Here is an 18,366-nt window from a genome sequence, read left to right on the forward strand (position 1 = left end):
TATTAGTAGGTGGGTTGTTTCAGGCATATCAGGCTTTCCCAACTTCAGGGTTTTACTGAAAGTTCTCATCGTGCCAGGTGAATAGGGTTGGGGCCAATTTTTAGAAAATACAAATTACTTCACATCTCAACTGCAAATTATGGAATAAACATAAAATTGGTACATTTAAGATACTCACTTTTAATCCAATCCCATCGCTAATTCCAAAGTTGTATGTACTACCTAATCTCATCACTCTAAGTAAATTGGACCTAAATAGTTTATCTTCTTAGATTGATCAAATTCGAATAAAAAATTGTCATATGTTTACTTTTATAAATAAAGAATATGATTATTTTTAGTGATAATTTTATGCATAATTTTTTTTTATCACCAGACTCTGACTAATGACAATTTTTATAAGATAATTATTGCGACAAAATAAAATTATGCATCGCTTAATACATGTAATTAGGTGAGAATACTAAAATTATAAATTGATTTGCTTTGTAGGCAATCTTCTATTTTTTATTTTTATTTTTTATAATATATATATATATATATTTTAAATTATTCAAGATATTGAATTATTAATTATAAGTGAATTAAAAAGATATCAATTACATCTACTACTCTTAAAATTTGTTTCTATTTAACAAATATATCTATTCGTCAATCAAAATTTGTTGATATTAGCAAAAATAAAAATAAAAATTCATGTTCAGCTCTAATCGATTTATAACTGAATTATTATAGATCAAATAAATATTTTTCTGTCTAACTGCCTTTATACATCTTCACATACTAATGCATGTACTTAGCTATATTTTTACCTTTATAGAGGTAGTTTGGTCATAATTTTTTAAAAAATTTACAACTAAGTTTGTAATAAGTCAATTAAAGATAAATATAAATTTTTATTTAAATTTCTTTATTAATATCAATAAATTACGATAAATTTTAATTAAAAGAGGACTTTCATTTGTTGAACTAAAATAAAAGTCAGAAATATTAGATATACAAAAAGTTTACGTTTCAATTATATCATACTTGAGGGAACAACAGTGTAATTATTCCTAAAATAAGATAAGAAATAAGCAGGAGTCAAGCCCATGATCTTATACCCGCATTATATACGAATTATATATTTGGACAACAACATTTTGACACATATTCTCAAGAAAGAAAAAAAAAAAAATCATAAGTCGATCCAAATTCTATGCTTACACATGGAAATTATCAAAGTATATCCTTGCCAAAAATTGAGGGGGGAAAAAGGAAAATTAAAACAAGATAAATCATACAGCTAATTGAATGTCCCCAAGATCGAGCTGAGCAGCAATCTCCTCAAGCTGCTTCTTCACGCTCATGTCAATCAATTTCGACCCTGAGTTTCCGTACCGGATCGTGAACCCGGCAACCAGAGACGGGTCGATCACCGTCTTGATTCTGACATTCTTCGCCCCCGTCAACTGCTGCACCTTCTTCGCGATCTGCGACAGATGCTGCGACTCCAATTGCACCACAGACGTGACGATCGCCAGCTCCGTCTCCGTCAGTTTGTTGTACACCAACTCGTATTCCTTCACGATTTCCTTTATTAGATCGATCCGCTTCATGTCCACCAAGATGTTGAGGAAGTTCGCTACGTGCGGCTGCAGGCTTGACGTTTTCGCGATCTCGTCGACCATTTTTCGCTTGTTTTCCTCGTCGACGATGGGGTTGGTGAAGAAGCCCAGCACTTGCTCGTCGGAGAAGATCTTCTCTAGCTTCTCCACGTCCGCGGAGGTTTGGTCGAGGGTGTTGTTGGACTTGGCGACGTCAGCGAGCGCGTTGGCGTAGCTTCCGGCGGCGGAGTCGGCCATTCTGGCGCCGGATGCTCCGCCTCCGCGGCGGCGGGGGAGGCGCTTGATGCTGAGCTTCGGGAGCGTGAGGTTGGATGAGAGGGAGAGCTTGATCGTCGGTTTGGATTGGAGCTGAGCGGACGGCGGTGAGCGAGAGCGGTAGGTGTTAGGAGTTTGCTGCAGGGCGGCGGCCATTCTAGCGGCGATGGTTGATGCTCGAGGTGTTAGTGGTGATGAGATAGAGAGAGAGAGAGAGAGAGAGAGAGCCAGAGAGATTACATGAAATTTGAGGAGGGATTTTGGGGGGGATTTAACGGCTAGGATTGAAAGAAAAGAAGGCGATAGACAGTGGAGATTGGAGCGAGTATCTAGTGATTGTGGAGAAGGATGCCATCTTATCTGAAGGAGAAGATAAGGAGTTGACACGTGGCTGCCTTTCACTAGAGGACTACCTTCTTCCTTTATTTACCAAACTGCCATAAAACCTGTGTCCGAATTATGGGATCATGAGATTCCAACCACTCGAGTGTTGATGATACCAAAGTCGTTTTCACTTGTCACGATCCCGTTCGTCTAATAAAACTGAGAATTTTTAACTGATTTTATTCAGTTTTTCTTTTTACAAGTTTTATTCAGTATTTTGTTAAAATTTCGATATGACTTGCGTTTCAATCGATATCCCATTGTATGAAGTATTGTTCATTTGAACTTTATAAAAATCTTACGATCATCTTGAAAAAATAATTTACTAAGAAAATGAAATCTTAGGATTTAGAAATCGCTCATGCACTTTGTCTGCAACCATTGTAGGGTACTCGTCTATATCATTTGTCCCAGATGAGTGCTTGGGACGAGCACATGACTTTATTTCTATAGATGGCACCAAATGAAGTGCTCTTGTGTTTCGATCGTCGGTGTATAGTATTATTCACTTTGACTTAATATGAGCCTCATGGTTTTATTTTGAAAAAACACATTACTAAAAGAGAAAGTCCTAAGGCTTATAAGCCTTTCAAGTTCTTCGTCTACGACCAATACAAAATACTTGCCTGCATCAAATTTATAGTTGAATAATGAATGAGCTGTGGTAAAGACAAGCATTTGTCCTAAGAATGATGGTTTCAAGAATGAGTATTGCCCTTTTTCGATCCTTCTTGCCCAACTTGAGAACGGATGGCTACTAACTTATTGAACAGGGTCCTATAGTAGGCCTGTGATTACTGAATGCCGAAGGCGCCCTTGATGTGTTCTCGTAGTTCCTACTTGGTGTAGATGATGGGGTCGATCCACGAATTTTCCTTCCTTTCCTTTTGCCGCATTTTCACTCAAAAGGTTAAAGGGAGATGGTGCACCCAACGGTTTGGAAAGGCCAACTTAGTCCTCTTCCCCAGGGATTTTAGATCAAGGACCTGGGAGAGCAGCCAACTCCAACTAGTTTCCATGTATGATTCATCCTAGATCTGACCAAATGCCTATTGTACGTCCTCCACGTTCTTGATAGAACATTTTTATCTTAGTAGTCTTTTAGTGGCATGTTTCGGTCCTCTTACTCTTTACTTAGAAACTGTGAGTCATTAGTTCAAGTACAAGAAGATACTATCATTACTGTTCAGAAAATTAGACATCCAACTCATAATCGTAACGATGCAATTGCAAGAGCAAAACTCTACCAACTGAGTTGTATCCCAACGAGTCAAATGGAACGTGCATGAAATAGTTAGATGCTTCTTTTATTCTTTTTCCTAGCGTAGTTGACCATCCTGTAATGGAACCAAAGAACTCAACCATGAAGTAAACCATCACCCATGATCCAATCAATCACTATAGCTATCACTTCTTTATTTCTCACATAAGATTCACAATCTTATCGAAAAATTTGAAGGAAAAAGTGAAGCGTAAATCACCCTTCGTTAGTCACCTCTTCATCGTTCCAAATTTTGTTAACTTAACAAAATGACCAACTCAACGGATTGAAACCTTTCATGCTTGATACTTCTGCTCATAAGCAATTCCTGAGTTCACGGTTTCCTACTGGCAAGAAGCAAGCCACCAAATTCTGTCTCCTGGTTTTCCTTGAGTATAACAGACGGGGTTGAGGGATGTCCCCTCCGATCCCGTCTGGATGGGGCAAATCTAAGTCCAAATTATCGAATAAAGGGTCCGTGGAAGGATTTTGATTTTATGGACCTAATACAGTCCAATTCAAGTTTTGATTCTTGTTCAAGACACACCCCAATCCGCCATGGATATATAAATAAAAAAGCTCATTGGGTTTGGAGTCGGGCAGGGAGGGGTGAGGGCGGCGGGGGTTTTGGGATCCAATTAGATGTGAGTCGGTGTGGGTTTTAGTCTTGCAAAAATGAAGTGAAGCAGGCCTTGGGCCCGACAAAACCGGCTTCAAACCCAACACGCTGTCATTCCTAGTCTTATTTCCAATGTCATATCAGAGACATCACAGCAGCACTCTAGTGGAAACAACAATGTCGTTGTGCTTTGCTTATGTGCAATGCCAGTGAGTTCACACTGTTATTTCCGTCTTCAAAAATCCAAGAATTTCAGCATCCTACCTTCCTACTAAAGAGTATTGTCCACAAAAGTGCATATATACGTGTGAGATACATATATTCACATCTAACATTTTGAACGTAGAACATTCTCCATAACTCGTGACATTGCTGATACAGTGTCATCATAGAAATAACTGCTCTACTAAAAACATAGGAGATAGTCTTCACCTCTCAGCATAAACCATATGAACTAACAAAATTCCAATTTACAGCAGCTTTAGTTCAAACGTGTAAACTGGGTAGAAAACCTTGATCACCTTGAAAAGGCCAATGAAGAGAAACGAGATGTTTGAAAAAGTAAAAATCATACAATTAATAGACTTATTGCTTACTTGTAGTCTGTAAATGACTGGGAGAACTTACGTTTGAGCCTTGCGATGTGAATAAGTTTGGGTATGAGAAATATGTATCATCATCCAATGAAGGTGATATCTGAGGTTTCTGAAGACTACCATGGCTGAGAAAATTGTTGCTGTGAGGAGAGGAATCAAAGTCCCATTTTAAATCATCATATGAGGTATGAGCTGCTGGTTGATGAGCCATGTAGTTTTCAAAGAAGTTATTCTCAGTTGGAGATGTCAAGGGACTGTCAAACGGTTTCTGTAAATCTAATTCAGCCTTGCCTTCTGGATCTGTCTGAGCTTTGTCAAGGTAAAATGGATTCTCCATAGTGAATTCTGAGACTTCATCATCCTTTTTCTTGACAAGCTCACTAATTCGAAGTTGAGCAATGCTAGCTGCTGACCGTGCAGCTGCTGCCGCACGTTCTGCTGTTTCACTAGCTTCATGAGCAGCAGCCAGTATATCCTGTAAATCTTCATTATCATATTTCGTCTTTGAGGGATGTGAATTGAATTCTTTTACAGGAAATGATGCAGACAACTCTGATGGAGGACATATGAATGGCACAAACTTTTTATTTTCCATTTGACCTGGTGAGATTTTATGAGATGCATCTTCTTTTATAACTGACTTCTCTGGCAATGGAAGTCTTGCCTCCAAGTATGGAAGATTCTCACTACCTACAGAAGGATTATGTTCTTCTTGATCATCAACCTCAGAAAGTGCAGAGACAGGAAATGGGAGCATCTCCGGTACTGAGACTGTGTCTTTATTTGACACTAATGGCTGCTTAGGAACTTCTGGAAAATCTATAATCTCAAAGTCTTCATCAGAATCACTATGTTCTAGAGAAGCAGGTTCTGGAGCAGTTGACTTTGTCTCATCATTCTTCTCTTTGGGAAGGGGAAATTTGGAACCACTGACAAACTGTGTCGGTCCATTCTGGAAAGAAGGGGCACAAATATCAGGCAAGATGATAGAAATACAATCAAGGAGCAGAAGAAGCATTTTTACCAGTAAGTCTTCGTGTGGCTTCAATAATTCACCCTCAGAAGCACTTGGATCCCAATCAAGCTCATGCTCTTCAGCAATTTCCTTTAGCAGCTTCAGTTTAACATCAGGTGCAGGAGCTCGAACAGATAAAAGCTCGACCAACTACAATCAGGTCGTAGAAAGAATGTTATAAGACCCAAAATGTAATAAATAAAAGCTGCTTAAGCTTCGACATAAAATGCCACAGGAAGACAATCTGTGAACCTGCCGATTGACACCACATTCCGGCCTAAGTTCAGTCGCAGCAGATACGAATTCTTTACTGTATTTACCAGCAAACATCATTTGCACCTGTAGCAACTCTGGCAGATCAGCACACCTTGGTGCAGCAAAGCATAAGCTCGAAATTGCTTCCTTCAAGTCCAGAGGGCACTCCCTGAGAAGAGTACAGCATGAATAGTCTATGTTCATGAGACAAATCAAACTCCAAAAATAATATTATTATGGTTTAGAAAATCTGAGAGAATGAAACTCGCAATCAGGGAGATATACAAAGGAAATATATACGCTCCCACAAATACGTTGCTCTATCCACCTTTCTTGAGCATTGAAGATAAAAGAAAAGGAAGCTTATCATACTCCCATCTCAAGTATATCAGAACAATAGCCAGGTTGTTTGTTTAGTGGAGGAGCTCAACAAGACGAAAGAGACCAATAAGCAAATTCTGCATGCTCCACGTTTAACCTCCATTCCCAATCAAAAATTGCCCATAAATTCCTAAAATTGCTAGGAAACGATCAGTAACCTTAAGTCCTCTAATACTTTATGCAATTAATTATCATTTACATTAATTATCTCTTTCCAACTTGTGAATAATAAAACCCTCCTATCAGTTTTATACAAAATCCATCACAATAAACAGGGCCCAGAGTGGGACTGGAAAAAAAAAATTGTGATTATTTTACCAGGGGGAAGAGAAGTGAGAAGTAAAAAAGATACCTTTGTGCTTCAATAATCGGTAGGCGAACGGTAATGAGCTCACAGAAAAGCTCAACTATTTCTTGTGCAGCCGTCATCTTCTCTTCTCTTATAATATGCTCTACCTAAACAAGAAAATTTGATAATCCTGTTTCTATCATTAAACCACCGAAAAGCAGACTTAAAATCCTTCAATAACGCAATCGCTTTCCAGAAACATTACAAACATGAACATGCTCCCAGAATTAACAGGGAAAAGAAATATTTAACACAAAATACCCGAATCCGAGCGGTGGCTTCTTGACCAGTCTCAAGCAGCTTGGCGATTTCTCGACGCATATTCTTCATCTGAATGTCTCTTCGATTCCTCAGTAACTTTATTCGAGGAATTGTAAGTTTCAGCAAAGTTTTACTGCAAATTGGCACATAATAAACTACAATCAAATTCATATCTTCACAATCACACATAAACCCACCCAATATTCACTGGTCACACAATCTCATCAAAATTTACTCCTCCCAAAATTTCACGACACAGCAACAAAATCCAAGACTAATGAACATACTTGTGCCTAAACTCATTAAACTTCTTATAACAATACTCTCCATTGGCACAAGATCAAGATTAGATTTCCGAGTCGATTGCACAATGAATTATCAACCATGCGTGGCAAAACTTGATAAAATTGCAATTTACAAAACCCTAAGCAACAGATAATAAAACCAATTTCATTTCATGAGTGAGTGCAACAAGAACAAAAAAACTGAAGAAATTACCATTTGGCAGCTTTGAAGCCTTTGTTAAAGAAAGAATCAAGCATCGCCACGGCAAAATCGCAGCTCCCAGATTGTAAATTATTTTAGATTATGATCCATCAACCATGCGCGTTTATATGTACGTACAGAATGTACACCTGCTCCACGTTAAGCGGATGCGACGCGTATGAGCTGCCAGTTTCCTTCCTTTCTAAGGATCTTTTGGCGATTTCTGGAAATTTCATGCAACTTACTTCGTATCAATGGAATAAAAATTGGAAATTGAAATTATGTATATGTAGATTTTAATTTTATTTTAAGGATATATATATATATGTAATTATACATAAATTTTTATAATTTGAAAATTAATATTTAGTATCTATAATATTTATTTCAATCTTATAAATAAATTCAACTCACCAAATTTATTGAAATTAACAAAAAAAAACGGATAAAAATTCATATTTTCCTCCGACTAACTTATCCCTGATTTATTATAGGTCAAAAATTTATCAAATTACCCTTATATATTTTCACAAGTTAATGCATGTGAGAAAATATATTTTCACCGTGATAAAATTAATCTAATTAGAAAAAAATTATTTAACTTGCAATAAGTCGATATCAAGTTAATTGAGAGTAATTATCAATTTTCATTCAGTTGTTTTGTCAATATCAATAAATTTCATAAATTTTAACTAACAAAAAAACTTATTTATTAGATATAAGTAAACTGTCAGCTCATACGCGTCGCATCCGCTTAAGTCTAACAAATATTACTTACTGCATAACACTTATTAATCATTATTTCGTAAGTGGGACAAAAAGGCATTAATTACTACTTAATATAACATAATTTTCTATATTTTATAATAAGATCGAGGGCTAAATTATATATGTCGAGCATCGTGCATAGAGCTCTAATTACCAAAGGAAAATTATGATTAAGAAATAATGTTGACAACTAAATTAACAAGGCCGATCAAATAACAATCTAGCAACATCATTCATTAATAAGAATATTAACAGAAATCAGAATAATCGAGAAACCTAATTTACTCAAATTCAAAAGCAAAAAGGGAGATAAATAGATGATATATACCAACTCACTCATAATTATATACTCTAAACTAACCCTACCCATATTAACTAAAGAACGAGGAAAAGAATAATAGTAAAAATAATAGAAAATATGGCTGATATGGCGTATGCACCGGAGCTTTCATATGAGGGTGCCGGAGCTTGAGAAACCGGTGCTCTTGCTGGGGCGAAGGGGGCAGCCGCGACCGCGACCGGTGGCTGTGCGGTAGGAGGAAGATTTGGAGAGTGTGAAGGTGCACCAATGGCTTTTGGAGGATTAGCTGCAAAATTTACAAATATTATTCATTTGCTTAAACTTGGATAGTGATTATCCATTTCTACAACTCGATTCATTTCAGATCTTTTATTATAAATTGATGTTATATTTTCTATTATACTTTATATACATAACTTTTATTTAAATAAACATGTTATGCCATGTAACTATAAAGTGTATATCATCTATATATTTTAAAAAATATGTTTTATACATATGAAATTAAACGTCTATATTTAAGTAGATAATATATGAATTTATAATAAAAGATTCGAAAGAATGATAATATAATAAAATTATCCTTCAAACACGTACCTGGAGATGCCCCTGGAGTGCTCGACACTGCAAAAAGAAACACAAACAAACATTAATTATATAAAATAAAATAAACTTTCTTCCATGTGTTAATTTAAAAAGAGCAATTCTGCATGTATTACATTTATTATATAACTAATTCAATTCGGCCAAATATAATTTAAATAAAATTTTTCAAAAATATCAATATACACTAACTATAAATTCGACCAAACTTGATTTCGATAAAAAATTTCAAAATATCAATAAATACTAACTGTGCATTTGTTATATAACTCGTTCAATTCAACCAAATCTAATTTAAGTAAAAAAAAAGATAAACGCACTGATGCAGGCATCGATTGGCGGAGTAAAAACCCCACAGCGAGAAGGCAAAGCCTCCGCCCTAGTCATGTTAATATCAAGTCCTAGACCAGCCGCGCTGTTTACGGCATAACAAATGCAATCTGCATCAGTCTCCACCACAGCCCTGAGGCCGGAACAACAAGATTCATCAGGCTTCGTTTGGTGGCCCCCGTTGCTCAAGAACGGCATGCAATCAATCATGTCGTAGATCAGAGTGCTGCAGTCCAATGCCGGGCTAGGACCACCGGCCGGTGGCTGAGACTGCGCGCCGCAGGAAGTCGCGGCCACGGCAGCCCACATGGCTATAATGCATGCCACAATATTGAAGAACTTCATGATTATGTCGACTGAAATTGCACCGAGTATGGGGCTTCTCAACGGAGAAAAGTTGGAATATTTGAAAATTTTGTTGTTCGATTTTCTTGAGGATCAACTTATAATAGCATTGGTTTTGGATATATATATTGATTTTGGTTTCGAATTTCGTGGGATATAAGATATGTCTAAGTTGTTGAGATCGACAAGAGTTCTTCTTAGTATGAGATTCTAACTAAAAGCAATTGGAATATCTTTTTATCCGCATGGGTCAGGTTTGATAGGAGAATCGAAAGGGTTGTTTGGTTCGTGGGATTAGATTTGATAAGATTGCTTATCATGCATATATAATTACATGTTTGGTATTTAATATTAGAGTCCGATATTAATATCAATAAATTCAGTCTTAGTCTAAGAAATTTGAAAAATATATGAGTTTTGATTAGTTATTTAATTTTAAGTACAATTTTTGCCATATTTTTATATTTTCTTAAATTAAATCTTAGGTTTTTTTTTTAATTTATTAAATGTCAATTTTGAACTTCTGCTACATATAATGTAGAAAAAAAAAAAGAAAAAGGGAAGTATTCCACGAGAATTGTTATTTTAAAAATTGCATTTCAAATCAATATTGAGAGATTTTTCTATCTTTTCTAATTATTCACAAACTACAATGGTAATTTCACCTTTAATCATAATTTATGCACACATACAATACATCAAACCAAACACGACATACTAGATGATGGGATTGGTTAACATTTCATCTCTCATTCCAGTCAATCCCATTATGTCTAATCCTATCACACAAATCAAACAAGATCAAAGTATATATATAATAATATATTTATCATGCAATTAATCGAGTTCCATAAGTTGTACACTAATCATAAGATAAATTTATAAGCAATTCAAACCTAACCAAATTAATATAGAGAAAACCCTACAGATAATTTATATTTGAATATTAAGTATTTTGGATAAAAGATATATAATTTATTTTCTTTAATGTTTTCGTTACTAAATAACAAGTTATCGTTTTACTGAGAAAAGGCTGAGCAAAAAATCATAACTGGGTCTTTTAGTTTTTTGACCTAATTTTGAATAATCATTATTTTTCTTTCTTTCCTTTTTTTTTTGTTTAGAGTGAACTGACTATAGTTACATTATGAATTTTAATAATTTATAAACAATAATTACTATTCCCACTTTAGACGAATCATGATTTTTTGCTATAGTTAATTACTATGATTAAAGAAAAAAACTCGTGGTGAATACAAATTAACAACGGCTTCGGAACAACCACTAGCCATTGCTTCTGCAAATGAAGCCAAAATATTAGCCGTAGCTAAAATCTTGGCAAATGTTCTAACCCCAGCTAAAACCTATAGCAAATGTTAATTAATCGTGGTAAATTAAAATTAAAATTTTAACATTGATTTTTGTTGCTATTGGTTTAAAATGGTGGTCATTTATAATATAATTTATAGTGCAATAAACCAGCAAATTACTATTAAAATAAACTAATACCCATATGTTAATAGCACTCAAACCACTACAAGAAATTTAACATTTAACCTTGACTAGTTGATATGGTTAATAATAAATAATCGTATCAAATAGTTATTGACTTATTAATCATGACTAAACAACAATTGTTGGGCGTGGTTTTGCGAAGGTAGCTAAACATTTGTTATAATAAATATGTTTACCATAGCTTTTAATTGTAGAAAATAATTTTTTCACGGTAAAAAAATTAATTTTTTACATTGATTTTATTCGATCGTAATTAGTAGTTTAGCCATTAATCTTGTAAATAGTTATAATCTTGTAAAACTAGGCCCAAATCACATTTCCTGAGGAAGATGGAAACTTCTAATCTGGGCTACGACTGATAGATAAGTTATGATGGGCTTCGGCTTAGGCCTTTCTATGAAATGATGTAAGTTTCCATTTATACAAAATTTTGGAAATATTTTATATTGTTGTTCGCAAGAATCTAATTAATTTAATTTTTCTAAAAAATATTCGGTATTAGGGCGTTTTTGGTTTATAGGACTTTTTGGGAAAAACAATATCAAATACTTTTTAACATCTGAGGCTCTGTAGACCCTCTAAATAATCTTACAACTTATGAAAGAGATTAGTCATATGGATTATTAGGTTATAAAGTAATAAGTGAATCCTCCTCTAAAATTTCATCAACAACTCAGAGATATCATCATTTTATCTAATAAAATTTGACTGTTTGGCAATTAATTGTTGATAAATATATTTAAAGGATAAAATTTATTTTAATCTACCCGATATTTGATTTCAACTTTAAAATAGTCTGTGTCTTTTTAACTCATTTCAAATTAGTTCCTCCGGCATGTAAATTTGCCATATTACCCTATAAAACTTTTTTTTTTATATAGAAACCGATTTAATTCTTTATTTTTTATTTTTTATTGAAATTTGGTCCTTCGTACATAAACTTAAAAAATAATTATTATTTTAATTGGAAGAATTTATCATTAGATATTATTCAGATATTTGTGCACATTTAATTTTAAAATTCAGAATCTAATTATTGTTTTAAAAAATATATATATGTTAGTTGGAGAAAAAATAGAAGATAATTATGAGCATTTATTGGAAAAAAAGAGAGAGAAATAAAAGTTGAGAAGAAAGAAAGATAAAAAATAAAAAATAAAAAATAAAAAATGGCAAACAAAATGGTGATCTTCAAATATATATAGATAATAACTTGATTAATGACATATCAATGTAACTGTTGTGACATTTACTAATATTTTTGAATTCTTTAAATAAAAAAGAATTTCTGATTGAATAAGGGGTTTTATTAAAATTAAATAAGGTGTAAAATTAAAAGTTTATGTAAATATTTAGTTGATGTTAGTATTTTATTCAGATCATAACGGAAGGGTATTATTGTCATGTTGAGTGAAGGACAAAATTAAAAATTTATGTATTTGTTTAGCTGAAATCAATATTTTCATCTTAAACCCTGACGAAAGGAGTACAGTTGTAAAAGGGAATCTTTGAATAATTTTATGTTCCCAAATAGGATGTAAGAAACAAATAATTCAAATAAATAGATTAAAGTAACATCAATGCTTTGAGAAGGAGTGCATAGTTAGTATTATTGGCATTAAAGAAATGAAAGAAACTATTCACCACCCAATCACATCTAAGCATGAAAGTGAAAGAAAACAACATAACCAAATAAACAACTCTTTAAAATTAGAAAGGTCACCAAAAATACCCATAAAAACTGAAAATAAAAAAAAAGGGTTATTTCCAAACAAGTGGGAGCCCCCAAACTTTTATATATAAATAAAAAAAAAAGAAGCTGTAGGTGAAGTTGACTACAAATCTTTTTCATTTTGGATTAATTAATTATAATAGTTGGAAATAGTTGTACATTTGTGGCCCTACCCCTTCAGGCTTGCATCCTTTTCCCATAATTACTTTTCTTCAATGGGAAAAATAATCGCTGACAAAACTATAAATGATTATGATTAAAAATTATAATAAATTAATATTATTCGTAAATAGATATGAAAATTTTATAGTTGATTAATATTTTTCATAATTCTAATTATGATTGAATGTTTGTCATAATTTTTCGGGTTAATTATATTTAGACCTCTTCTTAAAATGCTAAATTATACTTTCTCTAATTTTTTTTTGAAATTATACGTACACTCCCTCCAAAAGTTCTCAGTTTACATTTGACCCCATTTCGTTATGAATTGGATGGAAAATGCTGATATAAACAAAAAAATTACATAAATTTTTAATTTTGCCTCTCTTTTTTCATGTATTTCTGTACTTATAAAGGGATAAATGTAATATATATGGAGTGGGGTTAATATTATTATATTTTTTTCTTCATACGTATAGAATTATTATATAAAAATATTAAATAAGGGTAAAATTAAATTTTTTTGGCCTTTTTTAGGTAACATCAGTATTTTTCGTCCAAATCTTAATAAAAGAGATCATGTGTAAACAGTGAATTTTCGAAAGAGATGTAGGTATAATTTCAAAATTATTTTGGAGGGAGCGTAATTTTGCATTTTTAGAAAAAAATTAAATTTAATTAACCCTAATTTTTAAGTATAGCTAATATTTTTTCTTCAACTGTAGAAACTACGACTACTTACTTCTGACTATGGATATTGATCATGATTAAAAAAAATATATATATACATTTCTCTATTGATCTAGGGAGAAAGATACAAATATTTGTACTTTGTGCTTGTTCTTTCCTCCTTTGAGCTTTGCTGATTTTTCTCTGGATTGGGATTGAAATTTTTTTAAAAATATGTTATTATTTTTAAAAAATTTAAATTATGTTCAAAACTTATAAACATATTAAACTTTATACGTCGGAAATGAGGTTTTATTAAATGATTTCGTTAATTTTTTTTAATAAGTGTGAAACTTTGATCGTTTTCTTAATAAATTTATTTAGATTATAATATTTTTTTTTAAAAAAAAGAGTTTTACAAACTCCTTTAATCTATAAAATTTGTGGGGCTGAATTAATTTTTCCGACAAAGGAACTTCGATGCTTCGACTCTTTTGGAGAAGCACATAGTAGTATTTGAATGATCTTGTTTTTGCCGAACATGACCTCTACTTTGGGTTGCCCCATAGCAATTTTTGGCCCCACAATTTTCACTATTTCAATCAAGTTTTGTTTAGTCTTTTGTTGTTTAAATTGATTATCAATTTTCTTTTGAAATATTATTATGAAATTATAACTCATTTGTAGTGATAAATTTACCTAAATAACCTAAGTTTTGTTCAGGCTCGATTTAAATTTAAAAATTTTAAGTTCAGTCCGAACTTATTACAAAATATAAGCTTAGCTCGTGGACATTTTTAAATAATTAAATTTATTTATGTAGTACAATGTTACTGTAATTTTATTAGTCATAATAGTGGTAATGATAATAAGAATATCTTTATTATTTTAAAATTTACATTATTCCTGTTGTTTTCTTTTAATATACTTTTTTCGTACCTTGAGACAAGGTACTAACTAGTATGTTAAATATTTCTGTACAGGTGAGCTAGAGTGTAGGCTTATAATGCATGGACACAGACGCTGATACGAATTACGATGATAAAGTTGACACGACAAATTTCAGAAAATTAGGACATTGACACCACTATATATAATGTATATTCTGAATTTTAATAAAATTAAGATATGTAAAATAAACATGTTTTATATCTAAATTCGTAACCAAAATACACGACTTAAAAAATATACATTATCGATTTATTTAAAAAGTATGCAATGAAAAATCTCTCACCATCTAAACTAGTGAAATCTTCACAACCATCTCCTAAATTTTTAGTAATTTTATCACAATATGTTTAGAGAGAAGTCATTTTTTTTTTGTTTTTATTTACGGCAAAAATCTATTTTTTTTTCTTTTTATTTACGGCAAAAATCTATTTTTTTTTCTTTTTATTTACGGAAAAAATCTATTTTTTTTACGAGACAATCGATAAACTTTTTTGAAATTATTAAAAAAAGTTAATGTGTCCAAAACGTGTTGAACATGAGTCGAATCTGAATAATTTAATATTTTTATCATGTTGTTGTTATTATTATTATTATTATCATTATTATTATTATGTTGTTGTTATTATTATTATTATGCATTACTTGAATAGTATTTGAACAAAGCTCGAAAGCTTAGTGAACAGAAAATTTTGTTCAAATATCAAGTCGTATTCAAACAAGCTTTTATTGATTGATTTCAACATTGTATTAGGAATTTAATTTAGTTTTTTTTAAATAAATCAATTACGATTACAATCATTTCTATCGATATTAATATCTAAAACAGATATTACAATAATTATATTCTGCTCAACACCACCTACTATTACAGTAGACAACATCCCACACACATGACGGGATTTGAGCCCATAACTTTTAAAATTATGGAGTCTTAGCTTCGTAAATTGAATTTAATTTAATTTTTTCAATCCTAAAATACACATAAGTGAAATGATAATTTCCTAGTCAAAATAAGTAAAAGTAGCTACTTCCTACTTATAATTAATGACAAAAGCAAGTAGCCGATGCAAAATATGGGCAAAACTATACTTTTAGTCTCATAAAATAAGTGTTCAATATTTCTAGTCTCATGTTTTATGAAAATTTTAAAATGATCTCAAAATTAAAAAAATTCGTCCCATTTAGTCTTATGATTTATGGAATTTTTAAAATGGTCCTAAATTGAGAAAAATCGACACATTTAGTACAATAAATTCTATAAAGTAGATGACTAAATATGTTGAGTCTTGACAATTTTGAAAATCCCATAAATCAAAGAATTAAATTTTTCGAGTTTTTCAATTTTAGAACTATTTTGACAATCCCATAAAACAGACAACTAAAAGTCCCGAATCCCTATTTTACAGGACTAAAATTATAATTTTTGAGGATCAATAATTGTCATACATATATGTGAAATATAATAATAAATAGAAATAAGGCAGGTTGTTTTTTTGGTATAAGCAAATGGAAAGGTGCAATAAATAGAATTAATGATTGGTTGGGTTTGAGAGGAATTAAGAATCTTTGGAGTCACTGACACGCCACGCCCACACCTCTTCATCTTTTTTTCCTTAACCAATAATCATAATTTTAGTGGATTGTGACGGGGAACTCATCATAATTGGATGGACCTACACACATGTCCACTTGCACAACTGCCCTCTCTAAATTATTTGCATTTTATTTTATTTTATTCAAAAAATCAAATTATGATACATCAATTGGAGTCCCAAACTAAATTAATGTATAAAATTGATAACGGGTTGTGCCTTCTCATAAAATAATTTACACGATCGAATTAAATTGATTTTTATATATAAGTTTTTCAAAGAAATATACCGTTTTTATTTGATCATGATAGTGAGTTTTAATTAATTTTATATGGTCTTGACAAAGTTATCATTACGAACTTATGTTTTTAAATTATAAATATGGTTTAAGTCCGTTATTTCAGATCAATTTTTTTGTGAACATATTCTAGGAGGATCGTTAAATAATCTAATTACTCCTTTCTTTATCTCTCTATCTGTCTCTCATAAACTGATAATTATATTAATATTTTAATAAACTGATCAATACATTAGTATATATATCCACTCGAAGAAAGTTTATTATGGGTTATAATTTTATTGATTGTGGACTAAAATCATGGCAAATAATTATTATTAATCATGATTAAATAAAAATCGGTACAAAATTTATTAGCCATACTCATAAAAATTAAGTCCGCCAATAACCGTTCCGTAGCCATGATTAATAACTATTGATTTACTACAACTATTAATTTAATTTTAACTATAACAATTAATCATCATTAAATGTTACTTTTTTTTTCTAGTGACCCCTCAACATGTTCAATAACAATTAAACTGCTGGAAGCAATAATTTAATAAACTACAATATATATATATATATGTATATTGATACAAATGCGAAAATTCTCTCAACTTTTATAAAATTTAAACTTGTTACGTCATATTTGTTCATAAAATCTTATTTTAACCATAAAGAAAATATAAAATTATGAAGAAAGCAACTTCAAATGGAAGTTTCACATAGAGAGGCGTGGATTCTGTAATAAATTAACAAAAATAAAACAGCTATATTTTTAATTTAATTATTAATAACTAATAACTGATTAATCGTCCCAGTTGTTTCCCCATCCAAGGCAGAGGGTACGGTGCAATTTGCCTAATCAAGCAACCAAAAAAAACACACTCATTTCCCAATGTCTAATTGCTATTAATTAAAGATACCATTTGATTCCTTTCTCTTAGTTTATTAGAATCCTTTTAGTCCAATTAAAGAGCCTCGACACTGACTGATCCAAAAACAAAAAAAAGAAAAAGATTTTATACTTTTTATGTGCGCACTCCAAAGTGAAAAATTATAAACCCGTTCACGCCAAGATGTTCTCTTGTCCCATTTTTTTTTATCATTTCAATTTAATTAATTAATTGGATACAAAATTTTAAGTAAGAGTAAAAACTTATATATGTCCAGTAGAAGATATTTTTAGAGAAAATAAAATTCATAATAAACTGAAAGTCTCATTTTTTATGTCAAAAAAAAAAAAAAAAACACATACGGGCCGACTAGGAGGGGTGGTGTACTAGTTTCGTCCTTGAATATTACATAATTTTATTTAGAAAGAGTGAAATGCATTTTATATTAATATCTGGAGGTGAAATTCATTTTAGAATTATTTATAAATTGGTTCGTTTTATTTTCAACAAAAAGCGCTAAAGTAACGAAACCAATATAAATATATCTATATATAATAATAATAATTTCTCCAAAAGTTATTCCGAACTTAGCTCCTAAATATTTGGCAAAGATCGCGTCCTCAAAAGTAAATATAATTTGGTCCCCCATTTATTTTATATATACTTTATAGCCCCACAAAAAAGAAGTAATTTCTCGATGGGGGATGCAGTGCCAATAGGTTGCAAAAAGTTTTCAAATTGCATATACATAGA

The 18,366-nt window shown here is 31.7% G+C and overlaps 3 protein-coding genes across 5 annotated transcripts; all 3 read right to left on the minus strand.

Annotated features, from left to right (window-relative positions):
• Window positions 1,064-2,372, minus strand: LOC105158931 (ATP synthase delta chain, chloroplastic-like). The gene has a single exon (XM_011075848.2). The coding sequence runs from the start codon at window positions 2,016-2,018 to the stop codon at window positions 1,278-1,280; it is 741 nt and encodes a 246-aa protein (XP_011074150.1). The 5' UTR covers window positions 2,019-2,372; the 3' UTR covers window positions 1,064-1,277.
• LOC105158932 (vacuolar protein sorting-associated protein IST1) lies at window positions 4,220-7,671 on the minus strand. 3 transcript variants are annotated; one of them, XM_011075850.2, is made up of 6 exons: window positions 7,482-7,671; window positions 6,984-7,116; window positions 6,726-6,829; window positions 6,077-6,161; window positions 5,747-5,887; window positions 4,220-5,674 (listed from the first exon to the last, which is right to left on the minus strand). In XM_011075850.2, the coding sequence occupies exons 1-6, from the start codon at window positions 7,523-7,525 to the stop codon at window positions 4,712-4,714; spliced, it is 1,470 nt and encodes a 489-aa protein (XP_011074152.1). In that variant the 5' UTR covers window positions 7,526-7,671; the 3' UTR covers window positions 4,220-4,711. The 3 variants fall into 3 exon arrangements, with proteins under 3 accessions (XP_011074152.1, XP_011074151.1, XP_020548353.1); XM_011075849.2 differs by having other exon boundaries at window positions 5,990-6,161; XM_020692694.1 differs by lacking the exon at window positions 7,482-7,671 and having other exon boundaries at window positions 5,990-6,161; window positions 6,726-6,852; window positions 6,984-7,117.
• Window positions 8,575-9,912, minus strand: LOC105158933 (non-specific lipid-transfer protein-like protein At5g64080). Its single transcript, XM_011075851.2, has 3 exons — window positions 9,462-9,912; window positions 9,136-9,162; window positions 8,575-8,824 (listed from the first exon to the last, which is right to left on the minus strand). Exons 1-3 carry the CDS (start codon window positions 9,814-9,816, stop codon window positions 8,613-8,615), a joined length of 594 nt encoding a protein of 197 aa, XP_011074153.1. The 5' UTR covers window positions 9,817-9,912; the 3' UTR covers window positions 8,575-8,612.

Source organism: Sesamum indicum, linkage group LG3 (assembly GCF_000512975.1).
Source record: "Sesamum indicum cultivar Zhongzhi No. 13 linkage group LG3, S_indicum_v1.0, whole genome shotgun sequence".
Lineage (NCBI taxonomy): Eukaryota > Viridiplantae > Streptophyta > Magnoliopsida > Lamiales > Pedaliaceae > Sesamum > Sesamum indicum.

Excerpts from the sequence above, each read along its gene's own strand:
- LOC105158931 (XM_011075848.2), bottom strand. The coding sequence starts at position 2,018 with ATGGCCGCCGCCCTGCAGCAAACTCCTAACACCTACCGCTCTCGCTCA.
- LOC105158932 (XM_011075849.2), bottom strand. The coding sequence starts at position 7,525 with ATGCTTGATTCTTTCTTTAACAAAGGCTTCAAAGCTGCCAAATG. Across the intron at positions 5,888-5,989 it reads AATGTGGTGTCAATCGGCAG|TTGGTCGAGCTTTTATCTGT; the intron begins GTTCACAGATTG and ends ACCTGATTGTAG. Across the intron at positions 5,675-5,746 it reads AGCCACACGAAGACTTACTG|AATGGACCGACACAGTTTGT; the intron begins GTAAAAATGCTT and ends CCTTCTTTCCAG.
- LOC105158933 (XM_011075851.2), bottom strand. The coding sequence starts at position 9,816 with ATGAAGTTCTTCAATATTGTGGCATGCATTATAGCCATGTGGGCTGCC. Across the intron at positions 9,163-9,461 it reads GCCAATCGATGCCTGCATCA|TGTCGAGCACTCCAGGGGCA; the intron begins GTGCGTTTATCT and ends TTCTTTTTGCAG. Across the intron at positions 8,825-9,135 it reads CACTCCAGGGGCATCTCCAG|CTAATCCTCCAAAAGCCATT; the intron begins GTACGTGTTTGA and ends TAAATTTTGCAG.